This window comes from Prunus mume, linkage group LG4, assembly GCF_029339155.1.
Source record: "Prunus mume cultivar Tortuosa linkage group LG4, ASM2933915v1, whole genome shotgun sequence".
Taxonomy (NCBI): Eukaryota; Viridiplantae; Streptophyta; class Magnoliopsida; order Rosales; family Rosaceae; genus Prunus; species Prunus mume.
The window spans coordinates 21,800,668-21,823,561 of NC_142701.1; the positions used below are offsets into that span (position 1 = coordinate 21,800,668).

At 35.8% G+C, this 22,894-nt stretch overlaps 2 protein-coding genes across 4 annotated transcripts; one reads left to right on the forward strand and one right to left on the reverse strand.

Moving 5' to 3' along the window:
* Positions 1 to 9,868: 9,868 nt before the first annotated feature.
* PSB29 (photosystem II reaction center PSB29 protein) lies at positions 9,869 to 13,392 on the forward strand. Of its 2 annotated transcripts, none has more exons than XM_008231982.2 (5): positions 9,869 to 10,186; positions 10,745 to 11,012; positions 11,851 to 12,067; positions 12,392 to 12,507; positions 13,013 to 13,392. In XM_008231982.2, the coding sequence occupies exons 1-5, from the start codon at positions 9,988 to 9,990 to the stop codon at positions 13,074 to 13,076; spliced, it is 864 nt and encodes a 287-aa protein (XP_008230204.2). In that variant the 5' UTR covers positions 9,869 to 9,987; the 3' UTR covers positions 13,077 to 13,392. The 2 variants fall into 2 exon arrangements, with proteins under 2 accessions (XP_008230204.2, XP_008230205.2); XM_008231983.2 differs by having other exon boundaries at positions 9,884 to 10,177.
* Positions 13,393 to 13,612: 220 nt separating this feature from the next.
* On the reverse strand, positions 13,613 to 19,200 carry DGK5 (diacylglycerol kinase 5). 2 transcript variants are annotated; one of them, XM_008231981.3, is made up of 14 exons: positions 18,689 to 18,829; positions 18,423 to 18,434; positions 18,086 to 18,294; positions 17,810 to 17,932; positions 17,572 to 17,700; positions 16,990 to 17,075; positions 16,577 to 16,700; positions 15,998 to 16,046; positions 15,670 to 15,752; positions 15,092 to 15,159; positions 14,924 to 15,001; positions 14,457 to 14,541; positions 14,252 to 14,368; positions 13,613 to 14,143 (listed from the first exon to the last, which is right to left on the reverse strand). In XM_008231981.3, exons 3-14 carry the CDS (start codon positions 18,281 to 18,283, stop codon positions 13,823 to 13,825), a joined length of 1,461 nt encoding a protein of 486 aa, XP_008230203.2. In that variant the 5' UTR covers positions 18,284 to 18,294; positions 18,423 to 18,434; positions 18,689 to 18,829; the 3' UTR covers positions 13,613 to 13,822. The 2 variants fall into 2 exon arrangements, with proteins under 2 accessions (XP_008230203.2, XP_008230201.2); XM_008231979.3 differs by lacking the exon at positions 18,423 to 18,434 and having other exon boundaries at positions 18,689 to 19,200.
* Positions 19,201 to 22,894: the final 3,694 nt, after the last annotated feature.

Below are 22,894 nucleotides of genomic sequence, written 5' to 3' on the forward strand. Positions count from 1 at the left end.
ACCTAACCTTTTTCGTCAAGCAAAACCAATTGATGATCAGGAACGTATCCACTTTCTTTGATCAAGGTTGACAGAGAATTTAAACTTGGATAAATTATGTCTGATTGAAGGTCTGTTGTCTCTCTCAAATCCTAGGCGTTGGTTTTGTTGTTCTCTTTCTCCTCGGTGCGTCGATGTCTCTAGTGATTGCCTTGGTATGGTGGTTTCAGTGGGTCTGCTCCTACTATTGTGCCGACTGTCTCCAAGTCAACAATGATCATGGTGCAAGCTGCTTCGTTGGGGTCGGCAGTCATGATGAAGGTGGTTTTCCTCACGCCCCCTCCATCATCCGATCTGCAATCTCAAGCCTTACCTTCAAGAGAAGATGGCCATTGTCCAAAGATATGGCTTGGGTGGCTCTTCACCTAGGGTCTATAGCTTTGATCCTCCTTTTCACAGTGTTAGGCCAGGTTTTTGGCAACTAGTGTTATTGGGTACCATCCTTTTACCCATCTTTACGGGTTTTGGCTGGTTACTCTGCAATGGGAACTGCGAATCCGGATGATGTTGGTATCCTTCTTGACAAACCTATAGAGACTAGCCCAGTGGAGTCTCCTGGACGCCTTCCTTAATGTGTTCTTGGAGCATTCGTGGGCTTGGCATCCAACAAATGCTCTTGTGCCTGATTCCCGTGTTCAGGTTAAGTGGCTAGGCCATTTTTTTTATTGTTGCATGGTGTTTTCTTCATTCTCCCCTTAACTGATCTTTGATTCTCCGCCTGTCTCAAGGACTACGTTTTCATAAGAGGTTTCTTTATGTGGTAGTCTAGTAGCTCTAGCCTGACTCGGTAGCCCAGTAGCTCCAACTCTACCTGATAGCGCAATAGCTCCAGCCAGATAACCCAAAGCAACTCCAGCCCGACATCAACAGGACAACAGCTCATCCTACTTGTGCATTCCTCGGTCGTCAATGTCAGTGGCGGACCCAAACTTTCGTTGATCTAGGGGCTTAAAACTAATCCCACCAATATAAAGCCAAATAAAAAATATTTGGGTCTAAAGTGAATTTGGTGGCTGAGTTCTCCACAAAATAACAGAATGAGTGAACTTGGTGGAAATCTCTATTCTTCTTTTATAACATAGGGTTTTTCTTTTTTAATATAAGCTTTGAGCTTAAAGTGTATTTATTGGATGGGCCATGTAGGAGCTCCACCTAAGAAGGACCTGAAAAAATAAAAATATGTGAGTATAGGTGGGATTACATGGCTGCAACTTTTTTGTGAGTGTGGGCAAGTGCCCACAATAGTCCTACATTGGGTCCACCAATGGTCAATGTCATGCGTCACCACTGCAACAGAAGAGAGGAGCTGATCTTAGCCGTGCATTACCCGATCCTAAATCTTATCGATGCCATGGAGCACCACCATAATAGACAGAGTGCAGCTCTAGGTCCCCTGGGCAAGGCGGCCCACCAGCAGCTCATATATGTCGTGCTTGCATCTCAGTTGATGATCATGTTTATTGCAATATAATTTAACTAAACTATGTTATGTAATAATATTTCATACTCAATTAACTTCATGAATGTTGGAAAATTTGTGTTTATTTAAATATTCTATTATTAAATTGAAATGGGTCCAAACCAGCTTTTTAAAGTTAATCATACAAAAAGTTCAATGGCCAGGAATTTGCTCCCAAAAGTCCATCCTTTTGAGACCATTCTATAATTTTCCCATCATACTTTGGTGCTCAATGACCTAACAGAAGCAAAAAGAAATTCATACAAATACTATATTATAAGAAAGGGAATCAACAATTTGGTAACCTTTTATATCTCATCTTATCAGAGTCATACGATACCATTACATTATAAATTAAGGGTGTTATTAAACGAATCCTAAAAATAACTGAATATACCATAATATTTAAATTAAAATATAAAATTATCTAAGTGCCCGTTTGGCATTGCTTATTTGGGGTAATAATTTTTTTAAAATTTTGGAAAACCCAGCCTGCTTAGTAGACTATAAGAAAATCACTTATTGTTAAAAATTGCTGTGAAAGAAAGCTATAAGGGAAAGCAGCTAATGAGGTGCTTTCATTTTTTGATTTGGCTGGAATCGGTTTTGAAAAAGCGCAGGGTTTAAATGGGAATCAGTACCAACAACATTTTTAATAAAAAGTTTTCCAAACGCCAAACTACTTTATCTCACAGCTGATTTCTCTCATAGCAAATCTGATAGTCATTATTTTCACAACATAGCAATGTCAACATGGCCCTAAGTACACCTTATTTAACCACCAAAAATACACATGGTACACTCTATCACACAACACCAAACCCATTCAGCTGGTTGTCGAACACTATCAGACCACCAAACCCACTTTGCTGCCAAAGAGCCTCATATTACCGATACCCTTTTTATTTTGTACAGATTAACCACTTTTGTAGCAGCAGGGAGGTCCTCTCGTAACATTCCATAGCAAACCCCAGACTATCAGACCAAGATGAAGTAACAACTGTAATTAGAAATAGTTGTTGAACGTGAAAGATGTTCCAACTTAAACAAGAATAAATAAAACAAAAATTCATCTTTGATTCTTGATTAACCAATTTCTAAACCGCATACACAAATAAGAAATAAGCGACCAATTAATTAACGAAATTGCATACCTAGCATTGCAACTGAAAGCTTGCCGATTGGTACTTCAGGAGGATATGAGAAACCTTTTAGCACATTCGTAACATGGCGTTGTAAACCCTAAACCCTTTTAAGTGGGTTATCACCACCACCTTCATTCGATGAATATATAATGGATGGCCTCAGAGAATAAAAAACCTTTTGGAAGTAGAATTTTTCGTTTACATTTTATTAGAGTTGAATATGATAAGAATGATGTACTTATTAAAATTACATTTGTTTCACAATTCAACATACCCTTTTTGGTCATTATATATTAGGGTAAATTAGTAATTCAATAAATAGTTTGGTAGTATGGCGTACTCAGTTAATTTTAGGGTTCATTTAACAGCGGCCTAAATTAATTGTACATGCATGTAAAAGGTGGAGGTATCTTACGGCTTGTTCAAGTGTTGGTATTTATATATATATATATATATATATATAGCTCCTTCAATGGTGAGTGGAGAGGAGAAGAAGATCGATTTTGTAGAGTGTCATCTGAGGGTAACAATCCTGTTTTAAGGGGCTTGCTCTCCATTCATCCGCCGCAGCCTCGGCTCTCTCCTCCTTGAATTGCCTCGATGCCATTGAAACACTCCTAATTGCATTCACAAGATTTTTATCAAACACTTCGTATACTTGCTTTCAAGTCTTTGATTTCTTCTTTTCTTTTCTTTGCTTTAAATTATATATATATCAATTGATAAAATTGAAAGCAAAGAAAAGAAAAGAAGAAATCAAAGACTTGAAAGCAAGCATACATATACAATCCCCTTCCATTGAGGGATCCTTAAAATAATTTTATTTGAGGGATGCCCTTTAGGGTACCCTACGAATATTTTTTTCAAAGATCCAAACCATCTATTTTGCAAGTCTTCATTCACAGATCATCCATGCAAAAAATCATGCAAATGGAAAATCATTAAGGCGTCTAATTAAGACCAACAAAATCAATTAACACGGTTACTTCAAAAAAGTACTTATATTTCAATAATTTAATTGAGTGGTTAAATAATATTGAATTCAAGTGATTTTATGTAGAGATGATCTTTGAATGAATTTATACAAAATAGATGGTTTGGATTAATGAAATACTATGCGAAGTGGGAGTGGGCCCTACAATGTGTCCCTCAAATAAGCTTATTTGAGGGATCCATCAACGGAAGCTCTTTGTATATATTCCGTTGAGAAGATACCCTAGGCAAACAAGCCTAGAGCAAGAACGAAGATGAAGAAGAAGATGCAAGCACGTTCAGAGCAAAGAAACGAAGCTGAAGAAGAAGACCTACACCATTGATCGCAAGTTGAAGAGGCAGACCCACCATCTATGCAAAAGAGGTATGCTAGCATTGGTTATGATTCTTTCAATATATGGCCATGGTTCTTCGATTTGGGGTTTTGGGATGAGTTGTGATCTGGTTTTTATGGGTTTGAAGATCACTGCTCAAGACTTTTAATGGTTTTTAAAAAATTTGGAATATCATGTGTACTGCTCCTAATTGATTTGAAAAACAAAAAAACAGAATTTGATTAAAGGAATTTCGATTTTGGGGGTTCTGTGTGATGAGTTCGATTTGGGTTCTATTGAGTAATTCTTGAGATGGATTCTAATGGGTAATTCATACATTAACAAAGATAAAGAAGACATTTTGCTACTATCGGGAGCAAGGGCGGATCCACATAGGGGCAAAAGGGGTCAACTGACCCTTGCAAGCCCGGAATCCGCCATTGGAGGTGAAGATGTTGACCCCTGCAAATTGCCCACAAACTGCTTAATGAAATGCTCCAGGAAGTACAGCACACCAGCATAGCAGGCATATTACCTTATTTTTATTTTCAGCATTTAAGTAAATGTCTTTGTCCTTTTATTTTCATTTATTTTTATGTTACTCCATTTACTTAAGCTTACAATGTAAATAAGAAAGTACTCCCCCCATTTGTATTCAAATAAAAATATTAGAAAATCAAATTCCCACCAAATCAAATATGAAAAATCGGTTTTAGTGCAAAATACGATTTAGGCTCAAAATGATGGCTCATTAAGTCAATATATACTTCATACTAAAATCTCATAAAAATTAAGTTTTCTTATTTGATGTGTAAGGAATAAAAGCCGCCAAAAATTATCTTGAGAAAATGATTATTCCGTAAAACCATTTTTCATACTTAAGCAATATTTTTACATAAAATAATTTTTCATGTATGATATGAATGCATGAAGAGACTTAAGGTCAATCTTGCTTTTAGATGTTCAATCTACAGAGAGTTTTACATTCTTAGAGATATTTCTTGTGTATTGCCTTGTGTATCTATTTTTTGAAGTTGATGCAATTCTCTTTGATAGTGAACATGAGTATTTTGTATGGTTTTATTTATTAACTATGAATTAGAATATTATCGTTTCATTTCTATGGTCTATTTTGTATAGAAATTTTTTTAACCTTTTACACATTGACCCCCGGAATGAAAATTCCTGGATCCGTCATTTGTTGGCAGTGCTCTATGTTGGAAGTTTGAATGAAATTCAAGAACATTTGTCCCACATTGGTAAAAAGTAGAAAGAGTAAGGTCTTTATAAGTGTGGAATTCCCCCACTTAGTAAATGGAAGTGGGCCAAGTGGAAGCCAATTGGGCTTCAAAAAAGACTTGGGCTTTGAATATTATATAAAACTATATACTATGAGTGTCTACTATTTCCACTCACCTGTCCTATTTTCCCGCCCACTTTATCTTCAAAATTTTAGAGACAAATTTACCCATAAGGCCAACGCCATTTCCATTTCACCCAACGCAACGGCGTTTTCCTTGAATTTGAAAAATACAGAATAGACGAAATGGAATTGAGTTCTTTTCCAGCAAAGCTTTTCTTTAACTTCTTCTTCATTATATGGGGGGGTTCTATTTACCCCAGCAAACATCTCATGCCATCTAACAAGCCTACAACGAATCTACAGAAATGGTTGAAGAAATTAGTTAAATGGTACCTTTCTTGGGAAGAAGGTTGTTGGCAATAGCTCTTTGATTGTGGGTTAGACAGAGTATATATCTTCAGTGTCTTTCTTGGATATCAGACCACAAACTGACTGCAATTCCAAATTGTGCTTCCCACTGGTTGCCTTTCTATGCACTCTTCTTTCACTCCAATTTCGATCTAATTCCAATTAGGGCTTGTCCAATATAGATCCCTACATTTTCTATTTCATAGACATGTACCCATCACTCTATAAATCTATGTGTAAAACCCAATTTCAAATTTAAATGACCAGTAGGATATAAGAGGTCTTAGTATTTCTATGTTTTTACATCATTGCCACTAAACTTCATATTTTATTTATAATTTATTTCAAGCATTTCATTAACTGCCATAATTGTAATTAATATACTCCCTATTAATAGCATATCAATCACCCATTTCTTTTAGTTGTCATTCCCTCTCACATCTCGCCCCCTAAAATTGCAAACAAAAAAAAAATCTGTAAATTACATATCCAATAATGTACCTATGAAAAATATAATATAAATATATACATATAAAATATAGGTATATTACTATAAAAAAAAAACAAAAACAAAAAAAACGAAGTCAGTTACTTTGTAATTGCGTATATTTTTCATAATTATAAATAGGTACACAATAATTTATATAAAATATAAGTACATTATTTACCCACAGGTCAATTATTTTACAATATACCTGTAAATGTGTATAGGTACATTATTTGAAAGAGATAATTATGTACACTTTTCATACTAGGTAAATTATGTTTTTCATAAAACAAACAAGTAATAGGTACATTATTTTTTCAACATAATTAATATGTACATTTTTATTCATAAACAATTGTAAAGTGGATTATTAGTCATGTATAATTCATAAAAAGAAAATAACATAAACATTTTATTAAACAAACCGATTACCTAAATTTGAATTTATTGTTAAATTTTTTTAAAAATGTTTCAAAATTAATTCCTACATCCATTACAACCATTTGAAGATCTTTCCAAATTCAACATATGTCATTATATACAATCCAATTAAAAACTGTTTCCATATTGATTCATACATTAATATACAAAATGCAATAATAACTTAGTTGGGGGTATTTTTGGAATCTAAAAAGTACAATAAATCAGATTTTATGCTTAATTAGGTAACTTGCTGAGTTGGATCCTAGTCATGGGTTTTTACTTATACAAATTAGGTATTATTTATAGGAACAAAAAGTGAAGGGTTTTAAATACGGCAAATTGAATTTGAAGGGTGTAAGCCAAATTTACTATTCCAATTATCACTTATGTGCAACCTTATAGAGAGATTGCTGTTTTCCACAAGGATGAGGGGCAGCTTTGGGGAGGTGGGGTTGGGGTGGATTATTTTTTACGTTTTTCTAATTTTTTTAATGGGTATTTTAGGAATTATGGTGGGTGGAAAGATAGGATTGTATTTTTTAAAATTTATATTATAGGTGAAAAGATAAGGTGGGTGGGGAAATAAGACAGAATGGTAGAAATAACAACACTCTAATATTTAATGGTCAAGAAGATGGGCCTTAGGCCTTGGGGCACTTGGGCACTTTCATATTTAAATTAATTTTTTGGTTTTGAATTAATAAATTTTTTATTAATTCGGATTAGTTTAATTAACTGTTTTCTAACAGTTGTAACTCTTCTGATAAGGTTTCAGATGTTTATTTAAATCAAACAAAGCCTCATTCATTTGACACAGAAAAAGCATTTCACATTGTCTGAGAGGAAAACAAACAAAGTTCGCTAGATTCTAAGTCCGAGTGCTAGGGCTTAGAATACAGATAGTTGAATCCTGGGAGGCAGTCACCTATAGAACTTCAAGCATCAAGAAGGGGTGAAATTACTGTCTTTAGGACATTGCATCAAATCTACAAGCCTCTATCTCGAATCCAAGTCAATTTCATTTGTTATTTATATACTGTATTCTGTATTTACAGTTTGTTTTAAATTCTATTTATATAATTATTTTAAATAGTCACTAATTGTTGTTTTTCCAACATAGAGACTAAAAAGTCATCACCATGATAACTACAATCATGCCTTGCCATCAAGAAAAATCCAAACCAGAATCTGATCTGCACAAGCCTTCTGAAATAAGATTTCCTTGCACCACCTATGAGGCCATGAAGAAGAAGAAGAAGACTGAAGTGGAAGAGAGACGGATGTGCTTAGGGAAAGCTGAAAAGGTTGAGAAAGTCATGAATCTAATTTGTTGGAGCCCTAATTAGCCATGCCATTTTTCAATACGATATCTATATACTTATGAACCTAACTACAATCATGCCGATATGATGTGCATGATGCAATCTCCCCCTTGTTATACCATATGCAGCTTTTCTTCCGTCAAACGAGAGTTGTGAGTTTTGTAATGGACAAAGCTAGCCCGCTTCTTGGGCTGTAGAGCCACACATCACTGCTCGATGATCTAATAAAATAAATACTTACTTCTGCAGTTAATTTTCTTCTTGACAGATACAAAATATTGCGCATGATTCATATGAAAAATAGTCAAGAGTTAATTTTACAGCACAGTTCTTCATGAGTTTAAAACTAAAGATAGAAGAAATTAACAACTTAAGTCCTCTTGGAGAGAGACTAATTAATCTAGGATACTTTTATATTGGAGTGTCTGCTATGAATCATCATGTATTAGGACCCCAGCAGCTCAAGTACATGACAGTGCGAAGCGATTCTTCTGCCTGCTGCTGTTTAAGCCTTTGATGAGTTTGATCACTAGTAGTGGTGCTGTTGTTTGCAGTAGCTTTATTGAAAAGTACTTTTGGTGTAAGACCACCATAAATTTCTGCTATAGTTGGCCTAGTAGAAGATGAGACAGAGTAGTTGCCTTTAGGAGAAGAAGCAGAAGCAGCAGCTTGGCCATTACTTCCTTGCATCATTGTAAGTGATTTGTGAGCCCTGCACTTGGAGTGTTATGCACTCAAATTAAGAATAGCTTAAATTTATAGACACAGAAGCAGCAGGGCAGCAGCATAGCTGGAAAAGAAAGATTTAGAGGTTTTGTAAATAAATAAAAAGCTTTTGTTGGGGTTTGCCACTTGGCAAAATCAGTTCACTCAAAGCCAATTGAGATCTTGGGGTGTCCTGTGCTTTTCTTCTCATCTTCCCTGTTTTGTTTAAGAAGAGAGTATCACAGTCACAGACAGAAATTAAAAAACAATGCAGAGCACGTTCCTTCCATCGACATCGGAGGCAGAGAAGGCATATTTCCACATGAGTGGATGTTTAGCCTGCACACGTTCAAGTCTACAATTGGATAAGATTGACACCTAACAATCCTTGCAACTTGCCCTTCTCCTTTTCTTCTTTCTTAAGAGTTGAATTTTGCTTTCATCTTTAGTTCCATTTTGATTCTTAAACTGTACATATACTGTTTACTTTGATTCAGGTTGACCTATTTTTAATCGCATAAACCGAATAAAACCACATATATTGTTTTTTTTTTTTTTAATGTGCATTTTCTTATTGGTCGTCACCATTGACGATTATGAATCTTCCAACACATTGATGTTGTACTCTATCTCTATCTCTAAATACATATTCAACCTTTAGAAGTTTTCTCAACTATTTTTTCAATTTATAATATGAATTTTTCTTTGATTTAAGTAAAAGAATATATTATTTCTTAATCATTGATTAAGGGAAATCGAAATAAACTAAACCAAATTGATCATCAAAATGAATTGATTATACTACTAGTTCGAGAATCAATCGAACCAAAACCATACCAAATTAGGCGTACTAGAATCAAAACGACTTTCGCACATCCATAATTTTGACAATATTTATTAACGATGTTAGATATTATTTTGATTGGAGTTACACTATTTTCACCCTTTTCAAATTAATCTCCTCACAACCTATGATTAACATTTGAATGTCGACAACCATGGCTATAGGCGCCATCCATAAATCGAACCAAACCAGACCGCGCTTACTCTAAATCAAAACGACTCTCGCTTTCCATGGCCCCTATCAAAAGGAAAAGAAACAAAATAAACTGACTATCCAATAAAATATCAGGCGGCCCGGTCCAATTCAGTCCGACCCATCACCATGTCTCTCTTTCAGATACCACACCACGCAACACCACTTGTCAAAAAACTACTGGATCACGACACTTGGATAAGCCTTTTCGTGGACCTCTATCTCTCTCACACTCTTTCCCGAAATTATTTTATAAATTAAAATCCTAAAACCCACCAAATTCTCTCTTCCTCTCCACTATGCTCAAAATTTTCCCGGAAAATTTCCAACTCTAAATACTCTCTCGTCCAAAAATGGCTGCCGTTGCTTCTCTCTCTTTCTCTGCCCTGAGTCAATGTTCTGATAGAAAATCGGTAATCTCTTCTACTCGGAATTTGGCTTACAACTCCGAAGGTCTCCGGCTCCGTACGAGCTTTTCCTGCAATAATGGTGGTGTTCGAGTATCGAGTTCGAGTTCTCGTATGGTGATTCATTGCATGTCAGGCGCGTCATGTGGGTTTTGCTTCGTACCTTTGTTTGACGCCATTGAATTGCTATCTTTTAACGTTGCTACATTTTATCAGGAACTAGACTGGAGCTTAATTTTAAATAATTTTGTGCAGAAGCTATCGAATTTTCCATTCATTTCTGCTTTTTTACCTCTTCGGCCTGCTATAACTTACTAAATTAACATCGTTTAAAGTAAAATTAAGCTTTTAGTTCGATCTAATTTAGCTGTAATGTTTTCTTGTTTTCCAACTTATGCCTTTCCTTGTATGTTAATAGTAGGAAGTTATTTTACTGATATGGAGAGGAAGAATTTTTCTAATCATCTTGCCTTGATCATGTGGGATAAGAACAATGGAGCCTTGATGAACTAATTATCTAGCTAGATGTTCATATTCATCAGGACCCATCTTTGGTTCCTGAACCAATATGCTTGAATTTTATCAGAGTTTATTTTAGTTAAATTTGTTTCAACAGACTCTTAATTTTTATTCCACAAGCAGTTTATAATTAAATTCTCCATAATTTTCTTGGTCTTCTTGTGGTTGCTTACTTGATGTGCAGATGCGCCTACTGTAGCTGACACAAAGTTGAATTTTCTTAAAGCGTATAAGCGACCAATCCCTAGTGTTTACAACACTGTGCTGCAGGAGCTGATTGTCCAACAGCATTTGATTAAGTACAAGAAGTCATACCGGTATGACCCCGTGTTCGCCCTTGGTTTTGTCACTGTATTTGATCAACTCATGGATGGATACCCCAGCGATGAGGATCGAGAGGCAATCTTCCAAGCTTACATCAAAGCATTGAATGAGGACCCAGAGCAATACAGGTTTGTCACTTGTGTGGGATCTTATTTGGGATTCCTCTTCTCTGTATTTTTCCATTGCATAACTTTTTATTTCGAAACGAAGAAATGTGGCATGTAAACTGTGGCAAACTGACAATCGCATTATCTGAGGTTTCAAAATTATGAAAACTAAGTGAACATGTAAGCTACTAATTGAGATTGTGATATTGCACTTAAGTATTCCTTTTTGTGATAACCAAGAAAATCCTATTAAGAAGATATCTGAATCATGCAAACTGCATAGTGCTACATCAGAATTTCCTAGTTTATACCAGAAGATTGGTTGATAAAATAATCTGAGACACATCCATTAAAGGATCAGTTTTCATATTGGAAAAATAAAGGAAAAACCACTGGTCATAGGATGCTTGAGAAAGAAAAAAAGGAATCCTAATTTGTTAAGTATTCTATGATTTTCTATTTTATCTTGAAATATCTAAGAAGTAGAGATAATTTTTTTTATATAAAAAAAAAATTGGTGATTTAATTAATTTAATTAATCAACCACAGAAATGGTTTCTTCCTTTTCCTCTGCTTTTCCAAATGTAAACTGAGTCTAAGAATTTACACCTCTTTACACTACAAATACGTCATACTGGCCATGAACATGACCAATCATTTGTGCTTCCTCTTCAGAAGAGTAATTTTTGTGAGGAAACAATTCTTAATCTGTTCACTGTCAAAACTTCTACTGCATTTTTTTCCAGTGGGAGTGTCATGTGCATTTGAATTTTTATTTTGCATGTAATCAATCTCTTTCTTATATATTTGAGAAAAGTCTCTACCTTTACTAGATAAGTTTCCATGCTAAGCACTACAGAATTGATGCACAAAAGTTGGAAGAGTGGGCTCGGGCACAAACTTCCAGTTCATTAGTTGAGTTCCCATCCAGAGAAGGAGAAATTGAGGGGACATTGAAGGACATTGCAGAAAGGGCAGCAAGCAAAGGAAGTTTTAGCTACAGTCGTTTCTTTGCTGTTGGGCTCTTTCGTCTTCTCGAATTGGCAAATGCAACTGAACCAACAATATTAGAAAAGGTTAGACTTGCCAGTCCTATGCATCAACATTACAACTCAATGATAGGTGTTCAGCCAAATGTTAAAATTACAGCATTTTGTGCTTGGTTGAGTTAATGACCGTTACATCAAATAATTGAATTACCTTGCATGATCAACTTGGGCTGATAGATTTACTTACTAGATACATTTTTCCTGGGCCTAATGGGCTCTGCTGACTTTTGAAGAGTTGTTTGTAATTTTTAACTGGGGACATATTTAATGGTTGGTGAGAGAGAGAGAGAGAGAGAGAGAGAGAGAGAGAGAGAGCAATGTTTGAGCATTTACAGTTTGGTTGTCCAACAGTTATGTGCAGCCTTAAACATTGACAAAAGAAGTGTGGACCGGGACCTTGATGTGTACCGCAATCTACTCTCCAAGCTGGTTCAGGCAAAAGAACTTCTAAAGGAATATGTGGCCAGGTAACATATCCCTCAGCATCATGTCCGTTATTGAATTCATAGTATATTATATATGATAGATAACATGGACATGATAATAATCCTCAAAATAGACTGAAGTTTTATAGATAGATTGAACCTTCTCCTGTTCTGAACGTAATTGCAAGGATCAAAATACGTAAACATTAGCATGCCTACAGGTTAAGTTCTGTAATCATAGAGCTTTTAAGTCTGAATGTTCTTGTATTGGAATCAAGTATACACCCGTGGCTCTGGTACTAGTTGTCTCTACCTGATCACAATTCACACTACATCCACAATTGAAGCTATAATATTTAACCAGTTAATCCCCTAGACCTTATAAAGTTAAAATCCATAGCTTTAGTTCGATTATCTGTAGACTGTACATCTTGGGTTATAATTTATGGGTTTTGGCTTATGATTCATTAAGGATGGAGAAGCTTTTGTGCTTACTGTGTTCCAATGGGTAACCATAGTATTTCAATGCAATGATTTTGGCTTTCAGGGAGAAGAAGAAAAGAGAAGAAAGGGTTGAAAATCAGAAGGCCAATGAAGCAGTTACAAAATGAATGGGAGACTACCAATATGTTCACCAGTAGTCGGAGTGCTGCCTCCTTCAAAGCTGGTCACTCTCCGCGAAGCTGCAGATCCCCAAATCTTTGAGGTAGAGTTGGAGTTTTTACACTTAGGCATGTACCTTTCCATCAACTTGTAGGTTTGCAGTTAGTGTATTGCTTGCAATGGTGCTCCAGCAACAGCCTATGTTCCCACGTCTACATATTTACTTTTTATTATTACCTTTTGTTTTTAAAAAAAAAAAGTATTATAGCTTGTAACTACAATTCTCGATTTGCAATATTCGAATCGTCTCCACAGTGAAGCTAAGTGCTAGTCTCTCTTTCTCACCTTAATCAAGTGCTTCCATAGCATCACTCTTGCCTCCATTGCCTAAGCTTGACCTTACAAGTAATCACGGTTTTTATGCACTGTGTATGCAAATGATTGAGCCTTCTATCATAAAGATTTCATCTTCCTGGTTCATTCATTTTCTTTTACTTCAATGCTCGTACCCTTGTTCTGCCAGGCCTTGGTGGGATCCAACGAATTTGAGAATAATTATTTGCGTTCATTTCATTCACATAAATCAATAATATACAGCTAGATAACAATTCTTCACAAAGAAATAAAAAGATCTTTCATGGTTGACTGCTGGAAATGGTACTAAGCTAAGATGGCAATGAAATCCCAATAGAAATCTCACTCGTTCACAAGGGAATTAGGATAGGACAGACAAAGGAATGACTTAATTAGTGGTTTAACTAAGCTGAGAAATATCAATTTCTCCCGGGAGCTTAAATGTGTCTGCTGCACCAAACTTCCTATACTCTGCTGATTCATGGGCTTCTTCATCCGAATCCTCTTCATCAGCTCCGTGGCTGCTCGGTGACACGGGATTGTTAATGCTTTTCGACCTGCAGCCGTGCGTGGCGAGCATGTTCACCTGGCGAAGGTGAGAGATTTCCACCATGACAGTTTCATCATCGACTGGGAGGGGTTGCTTCCAGGGTTCGCCATCGATCCTCATGTACGTGTGATCGATTGCACCCTTGTGAAACAGAAAGCGGATCCGGCGGGCCTATCACCAATAAGATTAGCATAAAATAAGCCAATTATGAACATAATTTCAGCTTGATCAAGATTCATTGCTGCAAATTATGTAACAAAACCATTTCATATTTATTACCTGGGTAAGACGAGTCCCATGTCCCTTTGGCGCAAGCAAAACAAGCCCATGCCAAGCATCTCTGAAACCAACGACCTCAATGCGGCCATCGTCTACATATGGTGGAGTAAATTCTCCCTGCAAAGTCAAATCCACCAAAGAATTTGTTAGAAATAATAAGAAAAGAAATTTGGATCCAATTCACTAAGTGATGTCGTGAACTAACATTATGCCTCCTCCTAGTTGGCATTCCCCAAGGATTAAATCCACCAGAAAAGCTAGGCAAATTGAGGCACACAATTGACTTGATGCTGAAAATTGAAACGCAGAAGTTAATAAAGAATAATTGGACATTATTTATGAAATAACATCAAGCATCAAGTACCACAGAGACGAGAAACAAAATATTAAATCAATTTAATCCTTGTGCATGAGATGTTGCCCTTTTGCAGTAGAGCACAACACAGACTCATGAGAACGAAGTTCACCACCCATGCAAAATGAAAACGAGGGAACACAGTACAAGTAGTGCATGGAAATTTTTAAGGAGAAAAGTGACGTTGGACTTAGGTGGCAGGGAAATTTTTCTTGAAGGAACCGGAAAATTAATTAGCAACTGGATCAAATACAGAACTTGGCATGAATCCAAGATCAAGCAAGCTCAACTCAGTTATAATATAGACAACAATGTACCTTGGAGGAATTTGGAGCTCTTCCCAATGATCACCATGGTTTTTCATGATCATCAACTTTGCAAATTGGTTTATGTTCCTATTTCAAGAGATAAAGTTAATTTCATATTCAGTAAAGAAGATGCTAGAAGGTAATCCATTGCTGGACGGGCAATCTCTAGATGCTCACCGGGAAGAAGACTGAGAAAGGGAAGAAGAAAACCAGCCTTGTGAACGGGTAATCTTTGCATAAGTACTCTGTATTTAGGATTAAAGAAAAGAGCAGAGGAATAAGTAGCGTTTCTCTCTATATCATAATATGCAGAGCAAGATCCAGTTAAACTGAATGACATGAATGCTGTAACAGATTTATCCACGCCAGAAAATTTATTGTATATGACTAACACTATAGTTCATGAAAAATGAAGGGTTGCAGGCAAAATTACTAGGAAGTTCATGAATTCATTACTCCGAAAAAGAACAGAATTAGAACCCTAAGGTCTTTCAGTTATTTAATGGATGGTGTATGAGGATCAAGTTTAATAATGCGTGACAAATTCATCTATCGAGGTTCATGTACATCGTAAAAGTTAGCTGCTCTATGTGTAACACCTATGGCGTATAGTACCAACTAATATTTCTAATTTGCATCCTACCTTTTAGTTTGTGTTATCTATTATAAATTTTCTTAAGTAATATATCAAATAATTATCAGGATTTAACTACACGATATCCATGGATCATAATGGTTCTTCAAGAATTATGTACCTGATTTGAAAACTGGTTTTTAAACTTTTCGGGATGCAGCTTTCTCTCAGTATGAAATGCATATGATACTTGAGCATCCATCCCTACAACCATAAACATGTAGTCCATTTCAAAAAACACAGTTAAGGAAGATATTATCAACAATTATTTCGCTTATATACAGGAAAAAAGTAAGATAAGATGCTAATTTTGAATATCACTACAAACAAGTGACAATGGTGGAACTTAAATCAACTCAGCAAAAGGAGACATTTTCTAGAAAGAAAGAGATAGCTATGCAGATTAAGGCTCAAAATATTTGACAGGACTCCAAGGGAAGAACTCATACCCATACTGAAGTAGTTCCAAAACCCACCACGAAATGTATGGTAACCTTCCTGCAAAGCACCCAAAAATTTGTGTGTATAAAACAGCAGACCAAACTTGTCTCCAACAAGAAAGAGAAGAGCTTTGAGTTTTCACAAAAGGAACGCCAAACATTTAAAAGTGACACTTCTTTTAAACATCATTCCATCAGTTGATTGCACTTTCTTGATTACTCGGTTGAAATTTGTGCTTAGAAGAGCGCATAAAAATTGAAAAGTTGAAGGTTAACTCCATTTGGTTATATAGGTTTATGAAGGAACATAGCAAGAATAAAAAATTAGACTCTAGTTAGAAATCAGGCCTTTTGCAATCATATGCAAGTGATATGCAATTTTGACACATCTGAGGTCAACAGTGAAACCATTAAATTTTAAAATCTATCTGCATTAGATTTGTCCAGAAACAAATCAACCACAAACAGAAAGCTGGCTCAGCTTCTGAAAGATAGCTTGACTTAATTTGCAAAGTAACTGATTTTAACTGCCTGCTACTCTATGGATCTGGTTCTTTTCGCTACTAAAACAGATAAGAGAGGACTTACCACGCTCAGCTCGTTTGTATCAGAGACTCGGCCAAATGCATGCAAAGAATGTGGAAGCTCAAGAGGAGCAATGGGATCCAATGGACCATCTTTTGGAGTCTTCATCCTCATGAGGAGGTGCCAGCTATATCAGAATAAGGAAGAAAAAACAAAATCATAATTTGCACTTACTAAAAAAGGAGAACTGGTTAAAACTTGCAAAGAAGATGAAGGAGACTTAAGGAAAAAAAAGGACTGAATAAAATTAGTCATCAAAGAATTCATACTTCAAAACTCCTTCTGCAGACAGGTAAATCTATTATATGCAAACAATTAAGGAGATGATTTAAATGATGAGATGTGAATCATCTAGAAACAGTACTGTGAATTTACAAAAATCAGGATGTAAAAAGAAACAATGATGACTGTCAAACCTGTCTATTTTCATTTCCTTGGCTTTCTTTACTTCATTCAAAAACGATTTCACAGATTGAGAATCTGTCCCGGGATTCTTCTTCCCCTGATAAATTATCAAACAGCATGTCATGCATGATGGAAGCGATCAATGGCTGCACTATTACCTTAGCCATGAGAATTACAAATCACTCAGAACATTTAAACTTGAGTAAAGTACAAACATGGCAGCACTACTTAAGGATTGCTGGTAAATATTGCGTCTTCAAACAAGAAATTGAGAAATGTATTGGTAGTATGCACATCTACTTGTAATAAATAAAAAATTCTGAGATTTAAGAGAGTAAAAAGAAAAGATTAAGAAGAGAACTAATTCTACAATAAGAATGGCATAATATGTTCCATAGAATGCATTAACAAGTTGAACTCTGAAAGGTACAAGAATCAACAAGACATGAGTGCAATCCTAGTTGTAACTACTGACTGCCTGCATAATATCAAAGCATATTGTGGTTTTGCATAAATGACAACTCAACCAGGCATCCAAACATGATTTAGGTAATTCTAGACCATAAAAGCCACTGGGACAGGAAATTGCCTACCCATCCAAATGCAAATGGAAGATTATTTCCAGTTCCCAAGGGTACTGTTGCTATTGGAGGTGAATGAGATAATTTGAGATCAGAAACAACTCCAAGAAGCCAACCAGCAGTTCCATCACCACCTGCAACCTAGAGGATTTGGTACATGTCAGAAACAGGAAAGGGCAACAGCCTGCAAGGTCATGAAAAACAAAAATAAAAATAGCACACCATTTATGTTGATTATAGTTTGACTCACAATTATTCTCAATTTCTCTTGAATCTTTGTAGCAAATTCATCCCCATTCTGCTTGAGTTTTTCCAGATTGGCATAGATTCGGCTCAGCACCTTATCAGGAGTCTCTTCCCCCAAATCAAAAACCTACAAATAAGCTAGTTCAAGATCAGATTCGCAAAAAAATTGAAATAAAAATAGCCGCTTAATGCAACCGCTGAAGTAATAATCAATCCATAATTTAAACTGAGAAATTTAACAACATTTGACCATACAGAAAAGAAAAAAATATATTAATACCTGAGTTTCATTGAGAAGGGAACGGTACGTTACAAGAAGATCCCCACCTAGCTGACCACCACTTCTGGAGTTGATAAACACTAAAACTGGACACTCGGGTACATCAGGTACATTTTCACTCTCTGATTTTGGCACTAGTACATACTTTGGAATTTTGAAATTCTTCAAGAAGTCCTCCCCAGAGTTGGAATGTGCCATTTTTCCTCCAACTGTATTATTTAAATCATAATTAGCAATATTTTGTAATAAAAAGCCTGAAGATAGCCATTTCTACAACCAATGATAATAGTGATTTAGAACTAAAAATAGTAACTTTGCAGGATACTGATGAACATACTCAAAATTCAGTCTATGCAAGATATCCAAACGCCAAAGGGCAAAGACATCATTCAAAGAAATTCCGTTTGGATGCCGAGAATACATACACAGGAAAAGTAACAGGAAAGAAAATGTTCAAATTTTGAATCTTCAAGTCTCAGCATGAAAAGAAATACAGTGTTTGTGAAGCAAAAGATAAACCAACAATACAAATCCATTGGGTAAACTTGGAAAAGAGCTAAAAGTTCGAATTGGGTGAGAAGGCAAAGAAAGAAGAGCAAATACCTATTGAGCCGAGTAGATGAGAGCCTATGACCATTTACCAGATAAGCTGAACGATGGAAGTGAGATTCTGAATACCCGGGAAACAGAATTCAGGCGGAAAAGTATACCAAATCTCGGGGAGAATATGCAGTTGAGGCTCAGAAGGGTTAAAGATAGAGGCTTTTCGGATCCAGAGAACCAAAAGTTGCAGAGAAAACGCGGAATGTGGAGATTATATGATATGATACAGTTGACTTATTCTTCTTCTTCTAAAGCTCATTGTGGAAACGTGATAGAGGCCATTAAGCATGACCGAAGGAAGCTATTAAAACGTGATCGAAATTATTGAGGAAGTGAAGGCAAAGTAAATGTCTTGGATTGGAAATTACTACTATGCACACGACGAAGGGGAGCGAACGTTCCTATTCTGTCGTTCCGTGCTCTACCTGTGAAAAGAGGATCTTTACAGCCAATCACACATGACACAGCTTTAATGACCGAAATACAAAACATTACTATTCCCGTTGCACAACTGTTTCTCTCTTCGGATCCTTCGAAAAAAACATGTTTGGCACGCGTTGCTAAAAGCACTTTTACGTTGCGAAAAGCGCTTCTAATTTCGTCTAAAAGTCCTTCAAAGTACTTTGAAGTTTAGCATTGCCAAATGGAACATCTTTCTGGTATTTTGATTTGTGGTCTGATGTCGGATTCCGCTAGGAATCCTCTGGTGGGGCCCTGCTGCTGAAGGCCCCCGGTTGGCTGATGAAACGATGTGGGATTAGTGGACGCTGGGACCCACATTCCAACATGTCATATTCCAACATGTCATCAATTGTTGTGGTTGTGGTTTTGGTTTTGAGAGTTGATTTTCTTCTTGATTTTCTTTTTTTCAAGGTAATTAATAATGATTCCGCGTTAGAGATTCCCACATGATCTGGACATTTGTGAACACATTTATGCATTATCCATTAATATCACACAATATGGTGAATTAAAGTTTTCAGAAAAAATGTGTACCAAAAAAATAGTCATCAGAAAATGAGAAGTAAGGTGACACTTTCAATGAAGTTTCCTCACAATTTGTTACTTTCAACATCCCCTTCCCACCCAAACTTATTTCATCAAGAGATCCCTCTCAAATAAACTTTAATTATTTACGAGATATTTTGTATCCTTTCAGTTGTGCGCGTGAGTTTATTATAATGGTGTACCTTTCATGTATTTCTACCACACACTACACACCAACGTATAAGACCCGAAATTGATTTGTGTACTAGTGGAAAGTTGGTTTATAAGGTCCTAGAGCAATGCCACCACCTCTCTTCCCCTTACCTTCTTAGACTTGTCTTGGCTTTTTCCATGCCCCAACCTGTTACACGCTTCTACTTCTATAAATTCCCTCACCCAACCCACCGTTTCACCCAAACTCTCCTTCCAACATTCAAACACTCTCTCTCCCTCACTCTCCAACACATCCTCTATTCCGCAAACGACTCTTCAGTCACACTCGACATTGTTGAGTCCGCAGGCAATTTCAACCATCTTATTAATTATAGGCAACCACCAAAGGCACGTCAAAGAATTTGATCACCTTGTTCCTCAATTGCCTGATTTGAATAATAACAATAATAATATGCATTTTGAGCCCACCAGAACATCAGCTTGAGATCAGCATGGGAAGACAATAATGTGCAACATTTGTATTAGGAGGAGAAAATATTCAAAGCTTGAAACAATTTGTCCTGACTCAATGCAAAAACAAAAATGTGGCGCCCCAAAAACACACTTGTCAAAATTTGTGGCGCCACATTTTCTTTTTTCATGGGTGTGTTTGATGAAGGCACAAGATTGTAGTGAAACTGGTGTGGCTTCAATGGAGGGTGATGATGGCCATCACCATTTCGGGAACTGCTTAACACCTTGTTATGTAGCAGAGAAAAAGAGAGAGGTCATGGCAGAGTACGCTGTTGTTAACTTCAAATGCTTGGCAAGATATAAAGTTGTGGGTTGGGTCTAAATGTTGCTAGAGTTTGAGTGAGCTCCCTACCCAATAATTAAGACAGGGCCTAAGCATTGGTGGAACCTGGCCCAAAACAAAATCAATAGCCCAAGTTAATGGAAGCAAAAAGGGCTCGACCCAGTCCAAACTCTTTTACATTCAGCATATCAACGGAAATTAGGGAAGCAAAAATCAAATAATTTTTTTTTTTTTAAAAAGGTCCTGATATTCTAAATCTATATGTATAAAACAAAAGGCAAAAAATGCATTTGGTTAATGCAAATATTGAGAATTGAAATTATGAATTAAATGAGGATAATATGATAAATTCACACATTTTCATATTTTAAAAAAATTAAAATTAAAAGAAAAATCAGATAATGAATCCTATTTTTATGAAACACAACTACCCATTATTATTTTTTAATTCAAAAATAAATTTTAAAATTTTTTAAAAAAACATCTCTCAAGCACGGAAGCACGTGCGAAAAGGCTAGTAAATAATAAAAAAGAATGCGCTTCTAGATCAACTCGAGTAATTAAGAGCAATTATATATGCACTCCAAATTAAGACTATAAAGAGAAGAAGGAAAAAAAAAATTGAGACGATATCATGCATGTATTAGGTTTTCCCTGCAGCACTAAAACCTTCCCCACCAGCTATTAATATAATCCGTTAATTTTGATATCACTATACCATCATCATATAAGTGAAGCCAAGCACAGTGGCCAAAAAATAAAAAAAGGTTGAACAACCAACAACGTCGGTCGTTTTACGTGTAATTTTGCCATGCATCCCACACAATCTTGGTACCACAATTCTTGTACACGTGTTTACAAGTGACAACAGCTAAGCCCTCAAGAGGGGGGTCAACGGTCAATTCAGATCTGTAATTCAATCCTCAAATTTATAGTAGAAAAAGATACATATAGGTCTCATGTTGTCATATAGAACACCTAAGTGCATGCACCGGCGGACTCAAGAATTTTTTAGCGGATGTGCAATTTTGAAATGTTAAAAATTCTTTGTGGATTGAACATCTAAGACTTTTTACCTAAATTGACCTTATGTCCCTTTATTCATTCATATCATACATGAAAAATTGTTCTATGTAAAAATATTGACTAAGTATGAAAAATGGTTTTTCGGAATAATCATTTTCTCAAGATAATTTTTGGCGGCTTTTATTCATTACACATCAAATAAGAAAACTTGATTTTATGGGATTTTATTATGAAATATATATTGACTTAATGAGCTATCATTTTTAGCCTAAATCGTATTTTGCACTAAAACCGATTTTTCAAATTTTGATTTGGGGGAAATTTGATTTTCTAGTATTTTTATTTGAATCCAAATGGGGGGTACTTCCTTATTTACATTGTAAACTTAAGTATATAAAAATAAATGAAAGTAAAAAGACAAAGATATTTACTTAAATGTTAAAAATGAAATTAAGGAGCAAAGGGGCAATTTCAAGCACCAACAATAGTTTTCTGGCGAGGAAAGGTGCAGCTGCACCTCTTTGCTCCTTAACAGATCCGCCAGTGCGTGCATGGATGCATAGAATATTAAGAGGTCGATCTATATTTCTCTTACATCCACACAAAATTAGATCATAACTCATTAAAAAAACAAGTCATTCTACAGATATGAGTTAGGTCAATTGATTAGAACAGTGAGTCTGATGCTCTTTTGCATTCAAGTTTGAATCACTTTCCTATAAATTAGTTTATTTTAAACTATAAAAAAATATAATATAATATAAAAAAAGCCAATCGATCATATTCATATATATATATATATAGAACTTATATTGAGAGACACCTTTGTGGGACCTACTTCGAAAATATATATATACATATATGTGTGTGTGTGTGTGTAAAGTTTTAATTTTGTTAGTTAAGTACGTACCCCCATAATCCTCTCAAAAACAGAAGGCATTGATATTCAAAGTTTGTTGGGAGATTTGGAGGCCCGACATCAACAAGAACAAGTTAGCTAGCAACGTTTTTATACACGATACAATTAACCACCAAAATTTAATATAATACATACAGGTGCTACCAACCCTAGATTTGCGACAAGTAATTACCTAAACTGGTATAATGTGTACGTATAGGCGTAAGGCATGCATCAAATTCATCATCACAACCCCTTCAACAAGCAAAATTATTTATATATATAGTGACGATACACACACTGCATACAACTTTCCACGACCACA

Coding starts and splice junctions, on each gene's coding strand:
- PSB29 (XM_008231982.2), top strand. CDS start 9,988: ATGGCTGCCGTTGCTTCTCTCTCTTTCTCTGCCCTGAGTCAATGTTCT. Junction 10,187..10,744: donor TTGCATGTCAGGCGCGTCAT/GTGGGTTTTGCT, acceptor CTTGATGTGCAG/ATGCGCCTACTGTAGCTGAC. Junction 11,013..11,850: donor GAGGACCCAGAGCAATACAG/GTTTGTCACTTG, acceptor TAAGCACTACAG/AATTGATGCACAAAAGTTGG.
- DGK5 (XM_008231979.3), bottom strand. CDS start 18,722: ATGGTCATAGGCTCTCATCTACTCGGCTCAATAG. Junction 17,076..17,571: donor TTCCATTTGCATTTGGATGG/GTAGGCAATTTC, acceptor ATAATTTATCAG/GGGAAGAAGAATCCCGGGAC. Junction 15,160..15,669: donor AAAACCAGTTTTCAAATCAG/GTACATAATTCT, acceptor TCCTAAATACAG/AGTACTTATGCAAAGATTAC.